Here is a 16,074-nt window from a genome sequence, read left to right as displayed (position 1 = left end):
AAGCCTCAGACTCTCACCCCAGCGATGACGATTTACTTATGGGGTCACATAAATGCCCTAACTTGAGCGATGCTTCTTTGTGCTGCTGTGCAGTAAAGGAGAAGCCTTGTCTTTAAGAGCATAAACCTTTGACCCTACTCAGGAAACTGGGTCTATGTGAGAGAACAATGATAGCTGGGGAAAATTTTGGAGAACTTGAAAAATACAGTCAATTTTGAATGGGCTCCTGTAACAGTGAGGGGCAGAATTATCTGAGAAAGCATAGGATTGATAGTTTTTATGTGAAAGGGTTTCCAAAGTATCTCATTAGCAAAAAAAAAAAAAAAAAAAAGGTGTTACACAGAATATGCTAGGCAACTGGAACTTGCAGGGAAAAAAAAAAAAAAAGAAAAAAAAAAAAAAAAAGATGTTATATGTTAAAGTACATCACCTTTATTTGTATGTCAGTTTTTAGCAATATCTGAGGCCTCCTGATAAGCTGCTAGGCTTACTCAATCTGAAAATAAACCCAGCACTTTACAGGCACTTTTTGTTGCTGCTAAACTTTAAATTGTGGTTCAGGTCTGCCCAGAGTATTGTTTTTCTCTCAGTAGTGGTTGCACATGCAAACCCTGCAACCAGCCTGAAAATAGAAAATTATATAGCTGAGTTAATTGAAAATCTGCTTATGGTGCATGGTGGCGTGAGCAGTAATTGACATAAAGTGCTGCTTAGCACACAGAATCAATTATTTTCGATTGACATAAAACAGGAAATCGTTTAATGTCAGATTGATATTAATGAGTACAGTTGTATTAACTAGTGCAAGACTATCTGCAGCACTAGATTTCTTTTTCTGGAAAGGAACTTGATGCAAATTGAGCTCTATCTTTAGAGGCAATGATAAAACGTTTTGAAAAATAAATTTAATGACAAATTAAGAGCACGATTGTTATTGTGGGAATCTGTTCTGAAGAGGTGATAGTGCTTATTTGGGCAAGCCATGACTAGGTTGTTAAAGCCTGAGTGTCACAACATGTCTTTGGCTTATCACTGGAGAGGGAAGTCATTTGTTAACAGTAACTAATGATCAGGGTGATTCTGCAGTGGTGATAAGCATGTCTGAGGAAGATACAAGCATGGCAGAAACAAGTGAAATCACTGAGGAAACATTTTCTCCTCTGCTTGTCCCTACTGCTACAAAATTGGTCTGACTCCCTTCTTTCCTGGCCAGATGCTATTGGTGACTAATAAAGTCTTCCTGAGGACTGACTGTAGTGTGTTGGACGGTTCTCCTCAGACTAACAGGTTATGGCTAATGGCTGTTGGATAGATCTTCTCCGTTTGCTGAACAAGAGGGATGGAAGTTGCCTAAGAGGAATGTGAGAGATGTTGCAAACTGGCCTTATTTTTTAAATTAAAAAAGAAAAAGAAAAAGAAAAAGAAAAAGAAAAAGAAAAAGAAAAAGAAAAAGAAAAAGAAAAAGAAAAAGAAAAAGAAAAAGAAAAAGAAAAAGAAAAAAAGAAAAGAAAAGGTGACCACCTGTAAGTGCTGTGGCCAGATATCTGCACATCCTTGAGATGTGAGAGTGTGCCTTAGTAGCCACCCTATTTCAGCGTCCTTTTCCAGAAGACCAGAAAGACTGAGTGTGACTCGTTTCCCCTTACGTTAGACAGGGCAACTTAATTGGTTAAAACCAAGCTATCTCGCCTCTTTCTATGGTCAACAGTAAGAGTCATATTCACCCTGCAGAGGGTAATTAGTCTCGTCCTCCTCAGATACCAGTAACGGGATGGGATGGATGGCTTTCTAGAGGTGCCTGTCTCTTTCCCTTGAGCAGAGGGTAGAGCTCAGCTGCCTCATTTTGATTGGACATGTCTAGCTTTTAGACAGGGAAGATAAGGTGGGATGTATTCTGTACACACTACAGAATATATCACACATATCCAGCATCCCTCAAAGGATGACATACAATAATAAAAATGCAGGATAACACACAAATGCCTCTGCTTTGCTCTTGCCCTAGCCTTGGTATAACCACTTGCAGCAATGCAAAATAAGTCCCTGTCATCTGTGACACCGATTGCTTTGATCTGGCAGGCTTACCCTCTTCCCCCTTGTGCCATTTCTTTTGAGGTGAGCCTTTTGAATTTCTTGTTTGTTCTGAAAGTGTTAAGAAGAGAAACCTTCATTTTTTGTTTGTTTGTTTGATTGATTGTTTTGTGAAATGCTCAAACCCAATTCAACTGTGAAAGCAACAAAATGCCACTGAGCCACTTACCAAGTAATATAATGATACAGAGAAGAATGGCAATAAGAGCCCCAGTGCTAAGACCGGTAGGATGAATCAAGGCTTCTGCATTACAGGACAGCATTTTTCCTCGATGGTCACAAGCACATACTCGAATAGTCACTGTTTCAGTGCTGCTCTGGATAGGGTAGTCATTGTCTGATATTACCACTGGCAAGAGGTAGGTACTCATTTCATGCCGGCTGTACCTGGTTTTTCGGGTGAAAATCCCTGCTGTGTTATCTGGAAACACAAAACACACATTTTATACTCATCTGAAGACTGAAAGCAAGGGTGAGATAATAAAGAAAGGTCTTCCTAGAAATTCACCTCTGTTGTCCTGGAGTGTAAAGTTTGAGCTGCTGGCTGCCTCAGGAGCTAAGGAGAATGAAAACTGGTGTCCACTGTAAGAGTCATCTTTATCAACAGCACTTAATGTTTGTATCAGCTGAAACAATAAGAACAAAATTATCTTTGAAGTCAGTGGACCTTACATTTATTTATCTACTGTAGGATTATAAAGTGATATAACCTTTTTTTTTTTTTTTTTTTTTTTTTTTTTTGTCTGTTTGTTTGTTTTATTTGTTTTGTTTTGTTTTCCTGCTTTAAGGCAGCTGACGTTGCCATGTTGACCTTAACAAAAGTGATCCATGTGCTACTGATGCTGTTTCAGATCATCAGGCTATTGTATCCCATACCGTTAGCCAGTAACATAATGAATCTGAAAGCTGGCAGGGAAATTGCATTGACATAGAGAGCAGGTTTGGGTTGATGCCACTCCAGCTGGGTAGGAAATCTTTGCATGTGACAGGCAACAGAAATGACAGATGAGACAGTCCAAGCTTGCTATGTGTTCATCTAACCAAATCCCCCATCACAGGAACTGTTTGGCTGACTCTTTTAAATTATTTGCTACTTTGAACCATTTAGTAATGGGACTGGTAGAGTGAGAGTTATCTGGCAGAAAATAATTATCTCAGAGACAGGACCTGTAACAGTTTTTGAAGGAGACAGTGGAGGTGCCTGAATATAACAGAGAATCACAGAGGGAAAATGAATCAGAGATAACAAGGCACAGTACGGAAAACAGGTGTAAAACAGTGTCACATTAGCTGCAAGAATACTAAGCGTAATCAGGTACTGTGCAGCCACTGTTTAGTTTAATTTTGCAAAACTGACAGTTTGATGCAATGCAAAGTATATCTCCTGATGAGGTGATGCAAGAGTAGTAGAAAAACTCAATTCATTTGGAATATTTTCTTAGTACAAGCACGCAACACACCTGTTCTGCCTTTGCATTTTCACAGACGAAGGTCTCATAAAACATGGCAAACTCTGGAGCATTGTCATTTACATCCAAAACCTTAATGAACACTGGGACACGGCTGCTTTGTTTTGGGTTGTCTGAAATGATAAAACGAGAAAGAACAGAGATTTTATTTAGCCTAGCTACTGACCCAGTGCAGGAGAAGAAAAGGACAGACTTGGGGCCTCATTGCCTTAATTCTTTTCTCATTCGTTATATTCTCCCGATTCCTGTGGAATGAATTATGGGGTGAATTCGACAAAATCATGCTCTATCACCACACTGATTCTGTGTAAGCTACACAGTTAAGATTGGATAGAATTTTAAGGTTTGCAAATTCCTTTTTTGAACATTCCAAGTATGATTATGAATGTATGTTTCATATATATATAAACACATACAAACCTAATAATGGAATTAAATTAAATCTGTGTATTAGCCTAACTGATACAGTTTGGTGGTAACAAATTTCCCAGAACTTACTAACTTCCTTATCTCTGAAACGGGACGACTGAACAGTCATGAAAGATGGGCTTGTGTTTTTGTTCCCTCTCCATGCATAATAGACAATATTCCCTCCCCTGCAATCTCCCAACAAAGTTCTTTAAGCTACCATCACTACTCTTATGATAAATAAATAATAACTGCTGTTGTGATCACAGGTATTTTCTAACCTGCTGTGGATTGATTTGGCTAATATTCTAGAGTTGATATTAAAATGTATCAGCTGAAGAACACCAGCACTATGTAAAATCTGCAGGTATCTATATGTAAACTTTTCTTTTACCTTTAAGAACTAGATAGGATCAGGAGATTGAAACTGGCAAGGATATATCTGACTGTAAAATACTGATAAAAATATTGTTAACTTCACATACAAAAATGGAAACGTGGAAATACAGCACATTGTATAGACCATTCCTCTTCCTGTTGGACTACAGAGGAGAGAGGTTTTTGTCAAAAAAATAGTCAAAATAAGGAAAGAAAGGCAATGGGCAGCAACCTTGCCTGGGAGGCGTGAAAGAGAAAATAGGCATGATTCTGAGGCAAAGGGACACTTTTAGGTGGCTCCTAAAAGAGTAAGACCTGCCAACAAACCAATTGGTCATCACCAATCAAGAGGAAAACATGAGATTTTTTCCAGGAATTTACATCAATGTCCTTTGTCCTCCACATCACACAAATATGATCCAAACCAGCTCACCTAGACATAACATACCCGCCTTAGTGGCTGTGGGAGTGCAAGAGTGAAATTGGAGGGAATGAATAGGACTGAAATGAGTTTTGTTTAAAATAAATACCTAGCCCCTTCCTTTCATGAGGACTTGCACTGCATTTTGCTACATTCATTTCCAACCCATGTAAATATAGTTTATTAAAACATTTTAACATATTATCCAAGTGAAAAAAATAGTGGAATAAAGTACAGATCTGTGAGTCCACATGCTTCTACAAACATTCATTATAGTAACTTGTTGAGTTAAGCCTTAATAAAAGCCCTATTACTGTATTTATCAAACTTTTATAAATTTGAAAATGCCTTCTCCAAAATTGGCGCTGTATATTTGTATTACAGAGCTTAGTCATTTGGACAAAATACTGCACTTTAAAGCTCCACAGGCCCATTGAAGTTAATATGATTCCATTAGGCATAAAACACTTTCTAATATAAACCATTGGGCTAAATTCATTCAATGTATAAAATATCAGTTTATGTACAATATAGACTAGGCTGAATTTTATGGTAAAATACATCAATATAAATGTTGAATTTTTATAATAGGCGGAAATCAAATGTATTCATTTGAATTTGCAGGACTACTTGGAGGACTATTTATAAGAGTATACCTTTCTAACAAATGCATTTAAATATATAGCCAAATGCATTTCTTTTCCTCCCAAGAATTACAATTTCTTTCTTTCCTGCTTTTTTTTTGGGGGGGGGGAACTGTTCATTACATATTTTCATTTTACTTCTTCCAGGTGCTTAAGATCCCTACAATTGAAAATGATACTACAATAAACAGTAGCAGTATAAATACTACATGCTCTACGGACAGGGGCCTTCTTTTATGATTTCATGGCAATATGGGTTGAAAGATATTTATGCATCGTTAAGTTCTTTTTGTTTCTTTCAAATTATTTTTGCAAATGAATTGGTGTAGATTAATTTGTTTGCATTATCCTTTCATTACTACTGAGCTCCATCTCCAACAAAAATGTCCACCATATGAAAGAGACACATCTGTTTAAATCTATTCTCCTCTACAGTGTTATGTTTTGTTTAGCCAGCAATCACACCACTAAAGATTTTTTTTTTTTCTGAATGCAGCCTCAACGTCCTGCCAATGTTTGAGTTAACTTTAAGTGTTAAGTAAAGAATATTTATTATCAAATGCTCTCAGAATTGTCTCTGGTGAATTGGCTGTGATTCGGCATCTGAGAGTCAGAAGCCCTGGGAACTGAGCTTTATTAACAGTTTCCCTCAGAGTGTGGCAGATGTAGTGAGCCTGTCTTTCACCAAGTATTTGTTTGCAACACCAAGAGCATGATTCTTAGGGCTGCTGAGGAACTGCAGCTCATGCTGGTGAAAACAGAGAAGATTAAAAATGCAGCTAGCTATGCTTACTGGCAATTTCAGAAAATTCAAAGCAAAACAACTTCTGCATTTCCATTTATTTTCTACTGTCAAATGAAATTATGAACAGTCAGCACTGAAAGATGTTTCTCTTCATGACTACTATTATTATTATTTATTTATTTATTTACTTTTTTTTTTTTTAAAAAAAAGGGAGCACACATCTCTCTGAGTGTGTGTACTGCCCGTAACTTGACTGGCTATTTCTTTTAGCTAACTTCAGTGAAATATACCTGGAGTTCGATGTGATGGGGTGTCACTGAGTACAATTAATGGTTAGCTCTAAGTTAGTGGAATGGGAAGTAGCTAGCTTTGCTCAAAGTGACTGGTTTTAGCCAGGAGCATTAAGCAGTGGTGTTTTCCAGTCTAGTCTCTTGAGACTAAAATTAGTGTGGTAGCCTGGATCAGACCAAGGCTCATTTCAAGAGTAGCTGAATTTCAGCCAAGAAAATTGCCTTTGGAAGGCATCTACCCCAGTTACGCCAAATTCGGTCTGGGCTCAGTGATGCACAGCCTGGGAAGCAGCTTGTTGCAGCCTGGAAGGTTTCAGACTAAAGAGGAATTGTAATTAAGACATAAACCTGTGTCAGACACAAAAGGTTTATTTGAGAGCATTTGGCCCAGGAGGTCTGCCCTTAGGGGAGGAGTCAAGGACTGAAATGGGTATTTCATATAGATGCTAACTTGGTTTTCAGGTAGTATACAGTTTGCTGTAGTGTATATTATTTCAATTCCACTGGGATCAAAGCAAGTGAGCTTGCTAAATATTCTTGCTCTTCTGTCCTTTTCAGGTGTTTATTTTTTCACTTCTCTTCTACCCATGAGCTCAGTCTGTACTGCACAACTCTTGACCCTAGATCACTCCTTCACAGACTTAACAGAAACACAAACAACTGGCTAAGTCAGCCAGAAGTCAGAGTGTTTGGTATGCTAAAACCACATACCTAGCATAAAAAGGTGCAAGCTTTCAAAAGAAGGGGAAAACTATTTAAAAAACATAATTCCTGTAGGCTCTAGTGCACTACTCTCATACAACTCCATCTGCTTGCCTCACTAGTTTTGTATCACTTCAGTTTTCAGCTTTAAAAAGACCTAAAGAACAAAGAAAACTGGAGTGAAATACCCCTTCGTTACACTCTTCTCGCCATAGTGAGAACTGCAGCTGAGTGAGCCATACACACGTACATGCAAAATGAGAAAGTAGAACTTGTATTTCTCTCAGATCATGTTTAAAAAAAGAAAGTCATTTAGCCTCTGCACTGTACAAAGACTCTGGGACAGTCACAGAACTGGTGGCAACATTAGATCTACCATTCCACTATGCTTCACAGTCATAAGCAACGGCTAGCATGCACATCTTTATCTAGATCCCTGGCAATTCAGCTCTTAAAATAAACATGATTATTAGCAGTACCACAAGATGACTGTTTTCTGAGCAGTCCTAAACTAAGCAACAGACCAACAGACAAATTTGTGATACGGGTTGTGAATTCAAAGGACATTAAAAAAATGGCTATTAGTGATCAGAAAACATAGCATAGTTGCCTTCCTCCCTGCTCAGCTAAGTTACCTCTTGATGTGCGGTGTCCCTAGTAAAAATAAAGCTGCAGACCACCTCCTCCAGAGTTTCAGCTTCTTCATTAGTATTGAGTGGACTATCCATATAACCTGACATCTGTCCAGCCGTGCTTTCCACACACTCAGCTAGAAAGCTAAATTCATTACATCAGGGACAGCAGTGGTATTTAGGTTTGACTTACTGATCTCTGCTGCTATTACTGTAATGTTGTGCCATAGCAGTGTTTCCCGGTCAAGGGGTTTTGAAGTAAATATCGAACCGTTTCCTGAATCGATGTTGAATACTCTGTCCATATCAGTGTGTCGATCTACAGAATATCTGCAAATACAGAGAGAGGGGTTAGGAGAATGCTTTCCTTTTAATTTCTATCTTCTTTAACCATTTTCTAAGACTAGACATAAAACACCCAGTAAATGGGGTTGCCTTTTGTTTTCAGCGCAGTCTTCAGCATCGTTATATATTCACTCAAAGAGCTTGTTCTGAGCTTCTGGATAATGACACATTGGAGGTTTGATTTAGAAGGTGGGGCATTGTCACTGAATAAATGAATTACTGTGGAATTTACATACCTCGGAGAATCATCAAAGCTTTGTTTTTAGTAAGAAATGTGAAGTCTGTGCCCTGAAAGATAGGAAGTTTATTTTGAGGCTGAGATGTCTTTCCCATTATCAAACCCTCTTTTCATGGTTTGATATCTCAACTGTTCCACATCATTTCTGATTTAAGATTTGACAGCTGGGGCGCGTTCCTGCCTTTCACTTCCCAGTGTTTAAAAAGACTGCCCCCCAAAAAAAACAAGCTGGCATGGAACAGAGATTCCACAGTGCCTCTCACATGCAGGTTTGCAGTAATTCATTAAAACTAATGTGCTCAGCCCCGCTTGATGGTATCTAGATGTGAAAATGAATGCTAACAGGCTCTGGAGGAGCTCAGAGCTTAAATACAGATGCAATTTTCAATCTGAACTTTTTTTTTTCCTGATGAACTGAATCCAACTTTAAATGTGAACACTCCAGTTCATGGGACAGTGTCCTACTATCCTGATCCAGATGCTTTTGCTTCATTTCATCTCTCATGCAAATTCTTGCATAAATTATGATGTTGCTAAAGCAAGAATACAACTGCATTATTCTGCTTTTGTTTCTAGCTTGAATGTGTGCTGACACACAGTCCAGGGCAGGGCCTTATGAAGCCCAGTGTCCTCCCTTGGTCTCCTTGCAGGCCACATCGGTGGAGGCAAGGAAGCTACAGCTATCCCTTGTGTCTAGTCCAGGATAAAGACATGACTGAGCTGGCATGCAGTCAGATGAAAACTGGGCCAGGAGAATGACAGGCAGAGTTCATTGTCACTACAGAACTGCGGGGAAGGCAGAGGGTGAAAAAAAATTTCCACTCCCTGCTCTGCCCTAGGAGCAGCTGTGTGACATGTCCCTTACTCTGCACAGATTTCCCAGGGCCTGTGTAGCGTTTCTTAACTTCTGAGAATAATCTTGTATGGAGGCAGGAGAGAATAGAAGAGTCCAGCTGAAATGTGATTTTAAGAAAGGTTTATATTTAAAAAAATAACTTGCTAATTATTTTGTAACTGCATGTTTTCCCTTTTCAAATAAAACATACAGAAAAAGGGATAGAGTATCCACATCAAATTAGACCGGTCTTATTCTAAAATAAGAACTTAGTGTCTAGTACCTTCCTAAACAAAATTATTGTAGGTATTCATTATTCTTTTATCTTTTTACACATGAAGTTCCTATGGAAGCAACCAAATGAGATTCAAAGGTACTCGCACAGCAAACTTTTTTTTTTTTTTTTTGGTAGGACTTGCATAGGCATGCCTTGTTAGTTGATTTAGTCTTTATTCTTCCTGTCATTTGACTAAAAGTGTCAAAATTTTAGCTGCACAAAGTCAACTGTGGTGTCAACCTAGTTCCTTTATGCAGCATTATAGCATTACCATCAGCTTGAACAGAGCATGTGAGAAGGTATGTAATAGGCAGCGCTGAGTGATGGGACAGCTCCAGCAAACCATGTCATTGTGTCCAAATCTAAATATTACACGAGTTTGTTGACTTAGCTGAAATGTTTGATGGAAACTAGTTTACACCAAGCAGTCTGACTCTCTTATATTTTGACAAAGTAAGTATTTGATATGGTAAACATTTCATTTTAACTTTCATTCATTCAGGCTTTTATATGATATTATGTTGGTATTTTGTGAATTAATTTTTTTTTTCAGAGATTCTTCAGATCTTTTCCATACCTTTCAGCTGAAATACTTCAGTATTTCCACTTCACAGTATATCTAGATTTTTCATTCTTATTTGAACTGAAAATATCAGGACTTTCCATAGATTATCTGTTCCAGCAAACTGCAATAGTATGTTTCAGGCTCTTATTCAGCAAGATATTTAAGTAAGCATCTAGCTGTAGGCATGAGTTGTCCATTTGTTGTTTTCTTTCTTCAATTATGCCATCACTTATTCTTCATATTATGAATGAACTTAAAATTTCTTACAGCCTTAGCATATTTTAATGCTTTGTCATATTGCAATCACTATCACTACTTTGTAAAATTGCCCAGTTCAATTGCATCTGTTGTAAAGTTTCTGAATAAAATAAAAGCAAATGTTCTGGACTTTTTCTAAGGTTACCAGAGCTGTATACATTGAGGATTTATTCAGGATGTTAAGAATTAAAACATGTAAATCCCAATGAAACAATTTGTATATTTAGTCATTTGTGCAGTGGAAAGTTAAACTCAAAAAATAAAAAATAAAAAGAACCAGAGAGCAGCTTCTTAATGAAATGTTAATTTTATTTCTTCATATTCAAGAGAAAATACATACAAGGTCATTGCAGTTAAAGTATAGTCTAATTATACCATTAACCCTGATCTAGAAGGATGATTTTAATAAGCTAGACTGTCACTTCTGTTTCCCAGTTTGTATAATCCAGTCTCTTTTGATCAAGGACCGTTAATTATGTTGAATTGGTGGTGATTCTGACTTATGGATCATAACCTAGTAAGAATTAAGCAGACATCAAACTCGTTTTTATATTTATTTAATGAAATTACTCGTGCATATTTGTCAGATTTCAGACATTGTCCTTTACAAACGGTTATGAATTGACAAGCTAGGAAGTTAAAGGTATCTATAGAGATTCCATTCTCTCCTTGTACATAACAGGAAAAAGGAGAGAGTGAAAGAGAGACTCAAACACATGCAAATATGTTGTCAGTAAAATACACAAACAAAATTAAGCCTTACATTTGTTTGCAGTTCATTTTCATCTGGGAAACTTTAGTAAATCAAATCACAGCAGGGAGACAGTTCCAGTGACTGATGAACTTCATTATGCCTCTGAGGAGTTACTATAGCAAAAAAACTCAACTAGCAATTTAAAAAGATCTGATGTACAATACAGCAGTGCCAGCTGCAGCATTATTTTTCCAGTATGCAGTGGTTCCTAACATCATTTCTGTTTAGATCGAGCACAAGCAGAATGCAGAACTTTTTTTTTTACAATGCAGCTGGACAGTGGTGTGTTACTCGTGAGTGTATTAATGTCACAATGTATGGATGATTATTCAAACATAGCCAAACATCTATTGGTGTATTTTTGTATTGTTTTAATGTCATGTGGCAGCAAAGCTTAGTTATAAGACCTGGACTGATTCTCTACCAAAACACAGGTTGTGAATGATGAAGCACTCTTACAACCAGGGCAGGTGCCTGCCTCATATTCTGCTATTGCTTCATTGTCCCCTGATGCTCAGCAGCTTGCTGTCTAATGCAACCACAAGTCAGGAAGATTTGTGGGTCAGGAAGGGATGTGTGTGTGAATTTTTCATAATGCATTTTCATAATGATATTGTGAAGGTTTCCTTTAATGGAAGATCAAAGGGGCTTTCATCTAACAGAGTTAGGGCTCACTTTGTTTAAAAAGAGAAATCTTCACTCAAGTAGAGGAGAAAATGAAAGGTTTTCATTGTAATATCAACTGTCTAAAGATCTTATTTTTAACTGTCAAGGAAAATTGACAAGCAAGTGACAAGTCATATATATACAGTCTAATTGTATCTTCCCCGAAGCTCAGAGTGAAAATCAGTTTTAGCATCTCCACTGCATGACGGAAAAAAATCATCCTGTCAAAAAGATGCAGACTCAACCCCTGACCCTAAATTCTAGGAGATACCCAAGATATTAGCACCATAAAATTACATATATTGCAAGATAACATCTCACAGGCTACTAGTCTCTGCTGATTTCATTCCTCTCTTAAGATTTTCATATTTCTTCTTGCTGTGTTTATTTCGGTTACTCTAACCTCTTCCTCATTTTTCTTTCTCTACTCCTTTCACTTTGATTGTTGCTTGTTATTAGTGTATAAAGGAGACAAGTTTTCTGCTGCTCTGCATCAATTTTGACATCTCTACTAAATTTTGTTCAGTAATTATGCTTTAATATGCAGAGTACCTGTACAGCATTTAATCACTGCCCTTTGAAAGATAGGTAAGTTTTAGCACACACATCCATTTAATAGAAAAGAGCCAGTAGGCAACACTCAACAATGCACAGCACAATCCCTATCCACTGTAAATCACTTAACAATTAGGAGGTGGTGTTGGTGTGAAATGCAAATGGTTGTAGTTATCACCACAGGGAAGCAGGGAAGCATTCCCCTCATTCTCCAGTGCCATTAGATACAAAAAAGCAGTTTCATATGAAGACTGGAAGGGGCCTGGGTTTCACCTCAACCAATTTTGTCATTTTCATTGTAGCATACCCACTAAGACATGCTATAGAAGTTATCTGTTTTGTCCCTGGGATTCACCACAGTCAACAAAGTACTATGTTGCCCTTCATGTTACTATGCTCTGCTAATCCAGAACTTCCTATAATTCTTGCATGCTATGATGTAAATGAAAGCAAACCTTAATTAAAATTAGAAGGCTTAATCCTGAACAAGAACTCACGTGCAGTGCATTGCATGAGAACCGAAAACAGTTTCTGCAAGAAAGGGTTTTAGGCTTAGTTTCTTCATCTAAGAAATTATGGTGATAATATTTACCCATCTCACAAGATGAGCTGAGAGCTTAAAATTTATTTATGCTTCATAAGCATTGTAAGATATCTTGATGAAAGATGGTTGTTGCAGAAGTGCAAAGTATTGATGTATTGGATTTTTATTAAACCTGCATTGTTCTATTTTGATCTTAAGACTAACTATTGCATTTCCAAGATGTCCAGAGACATGCTAAAATTTGACCTGGATTTAATATTGCTGTATTTTTTATTTCCATCTCTTACTACCTTGTCAGTATCAATGAAATCTAATTAAAGCACACAGATATTTAAAAGTTCTTTCATGTTCTATCCAATATGATATAAGTACTGAAGTATGTTTTCAAATACCCACTGAAACAATGGATGTATTAATTTACCAAAAAAAAAAAAAAAAAAAAAGAAGGCTTTAGTTTAGCTACTCCAACCTTAACATTTCCTCTACTTCCTCTAAGACTAGTTTATTGATTCATGGCTAGAGCAATTTATGAGGTCCATAAGCCTGATTCTTTTCTAACTAAACTTACACTGATACAAGTGAGAACAGAGTCTGTGTACGCGCCAAGCTGCTTTTAAGGCACTTCTGCTTGTGGTGTATAGAAGGTAAATGCAACCTCTCTTAAGCAGGTCTGGATGGACAGGAGAAGAAAGAGATGCTGAATCACTCCCCTGTCATACAGCCAAGAGGATGCACTGCACTGCACTGGAAAATGTTAGAGGCGGAAGAAGAACACTAGCATCAACTTAGTGTTCTTTTGCAGTACACTCTCCCAAAGTAAAAAGAACATTACACAAATACACAAACATTACTTACTGAAGAGGCTAGTATGTAATTCAAGATGCAAGTGCCATGCAAACACCATCACACATACAAAGATAAGCTAAAGCGAGAGAGATCATTTACCATCTATGCTACTGCACATGCAAGCATATCTGAACAATTTCATTTTTAAAAGTGATTTTTTGTGTGTGCGCTGACATAAAAAAAAAAAAAAGCAAAATCAAAACAGCAACCAAAGTAATAATGAGCTGAAATAGTCTATGCTTACTTGACAGGGTTCTTGGCAGCATCTGGATCTTGAGCTGTTACTGTTCCTATGACACTGTTTATTGGAACATCTTCTTTCACTTCAATTATATACGCTGGTCTGCTGAACACGGGTGGCTCATCTACATCCTCCACTTGAATTCTGACTGTAGCTGAGTCCTTGAATGGCCCCAAGTAGAGGAATCGAGGGTCCACATGAGTGTTGGTAGCTTCCACTTTCAGAATATACAAGTTTTTATTTTCGAAATCCAGTGCCTGGGAAGAGAAAGTAAAAGCTTGAGAGATGTGTGGGGATTGCTGTGGCTACCAGCCATATGAGCTAAATGAATGGGGGGTGTCATGGAGAGGCCTATGCTATGTAACAGGAGCCTGAACTGGGATTAACATGCCAGCAGAAAGGAGAAAGGCTGGCCTCTTTGCCACCAATAAAAAACAAAATAACAAACAAACAAACAAACAAAAACAACAACCACTTTTGCAGGGCATTCTGTGCCCAGAACTTCTGAACTCCAAATAATTGTACCTTCTCAAATAGCCTCAACTCTTCATGCTTTTTTCTTCATGCTCTTTCATGTCTTTTTTTTTTTGGGGGGGGAAGGGATGTTTTCTTGATTCCCCCTGTTTGTGGGGGGAGTGGGGATTTCTAGGAGCTACTTGTTAAAATATTGGCATTCCATCCCTGAAATGAATCGCTGTCATCTGGTGTCAGAGGACATCCTGGACCACCCACAGAAAATATGATTTTATGATAGTCAATGACTATGCCACACACTGATAAAAGTATTAAGAAGAAGCATTTAGGGACAGTTTGTTATAGTACTTAAGGAAATGTGGGGAGAGACTAGTCACCCCACTTTTCCATTAAGTTGTAGAAAATTCACAGCTTCTGTCACCAACAGACAGAAATGCAAACAGAGTTAGACTGATATCATAATCAGCCCCTGGAAGGCATCTCTTAAAAAACGAGTAATGACAGGTGTCGTACTGATATCAACAAGCAAGTGCATGTTCAGAAAATCTACACAATGTCTATTTAGTGATGACTGAACTTGAACTGATGGAGGATGATATCTGTAACCTTATCAAGCTTGCCTGATAACCCACTGTAAACAATATTTCTCAAACCTTTTCTGACAGCCAGTGTGCAACCTAGTAGATGATGTCTGTTGTGATCCAACAAGGCACAATGATTTTTTTTTTTTTCTGAAGTAAGAGCATGTTGATGGATTTATTAATTACATCTTTACAATATGAGTCAAAATAAGTTTGTCTATGTACTTTAATACATTTTAGCTATGCAACTTAATACCTTCTGATAGTGTGAAGCAGGCAATGTGATACCGCTTATTTCTGTGGTGTCAACACAGCACCTTCCTAGTAAGTGAACAAATCTTGTAAGCATGTTAGGGATAAAGTCACAGTTGGACAGTACTTTCTTGAGTTTTCCTGTAGACATGTTCAAAATCAAGATTTTTTTTGCAGTCCTATCCCACTCCATAGATTATTATTCTTTCAGATCCCTTAAAGCATGGGCATTGTTCTAGTAAAGCAGCAAGCATCCAAGTTGCTTGTATAAAAGAAACTTTACATAAGTAATGTTGTAGAGGTTCCTAATAGACAGCATCCAAAATAATAAACAAAACAAGTTACGCTAAAAATGGCAAACTAATATGCGGTAGATAAAGTTTTTGCTGGTATTTCAGAGGCTGGGACGAAGTGTGTTTAAGAGGTGTACCTTTTTGACGGTTATAATTCCTTCCTGTGTGTCCTTGTCTGTGGTAATTCCAAACATGTCATATCCATCCCCCTCAGTGATGCTGTATTCAATCTCTGCATTTTCGTCCACATCTGCATCATTAGCTTTTATCCTGCCGATTGGTGAGTCAGGTGGTGTAGATTCAGGCGCTCTAAATTGGTATGTGCCTACAGCAGACAGAGGAGGAAACTTCTGTCAGTTGGACTTAGGGTATCTTGGACAACATCTCTGAGCCCATTGTCCATGTTAGGCATGCACAGATGAGTTACTGAGCCTTCAGCTTTTGCCTTACTTTCATATGGAGAAAAATAACTGCTTCTACCTTTTTTTCTAGTATGAAGGATACATATATGTATCATTAGCTACATATGTTTTTTTCTGGACACTATCACAGTCTCTGTTGGCCATGTTA

At 37.7% G+C, this 16,074-nt stretch overlaps 1 protein-coding gene across 4 annotated transcripts in view; it reads right to left on the bottom strand.

Moving 5' to 3' along the window:
- The window catches only part of LOC311431008 (cadherin-6), a 106,125-nt gene that overhangs the window by 8,326 nt on the left and 81,725 nt on the right, over positions 1–16,074 (bottom strand). For all 4 annotated transcript variants that reach the window (XM_084508073.1, XM_084508075.1, XM_084508074.1 and 1 more), the window contains 6 exons: positions 15,642–15,829; positions 13,908–14,161; positions 7,974–8,110; positions 3,552–3,673; positions 2,600–2,717; positions 2,261–2,512 (listed from right to left, as the gene is read on the bottom strand). In XM_084508073.1, coding sequence (XP_084364199.1) covers positions 2,261–2,512; positions 2,600–2,717; positions 3,552–3,673; positions 7,974–8,110; positions 13,908–14,161; positions 15,642–15,829 — 1,071 coding nt within the window. The remainder of the gene's footprint in view (positions 1–2,260; positions 2,513–2,599; positions 2,718–3,551; positions 3,674–7,973; positions 8,111–13,907; positions 14,162–15,641; positions 15,830–16,074) is intronic.

Source organism: Aythya ferina (genome assembly GCF_964211825.1).
Source record: "Aythya ferina genome assembly, chromosome: 2".
Lineage (NCBI taxonomy): Eukaryota > Metazoa > Chordata > Aves > Anseriformes > Anatidae > Aythya > Aythya ferina.
This window is presented reverse-complemented; position numbering and strand designations above follow the sequence as displayed.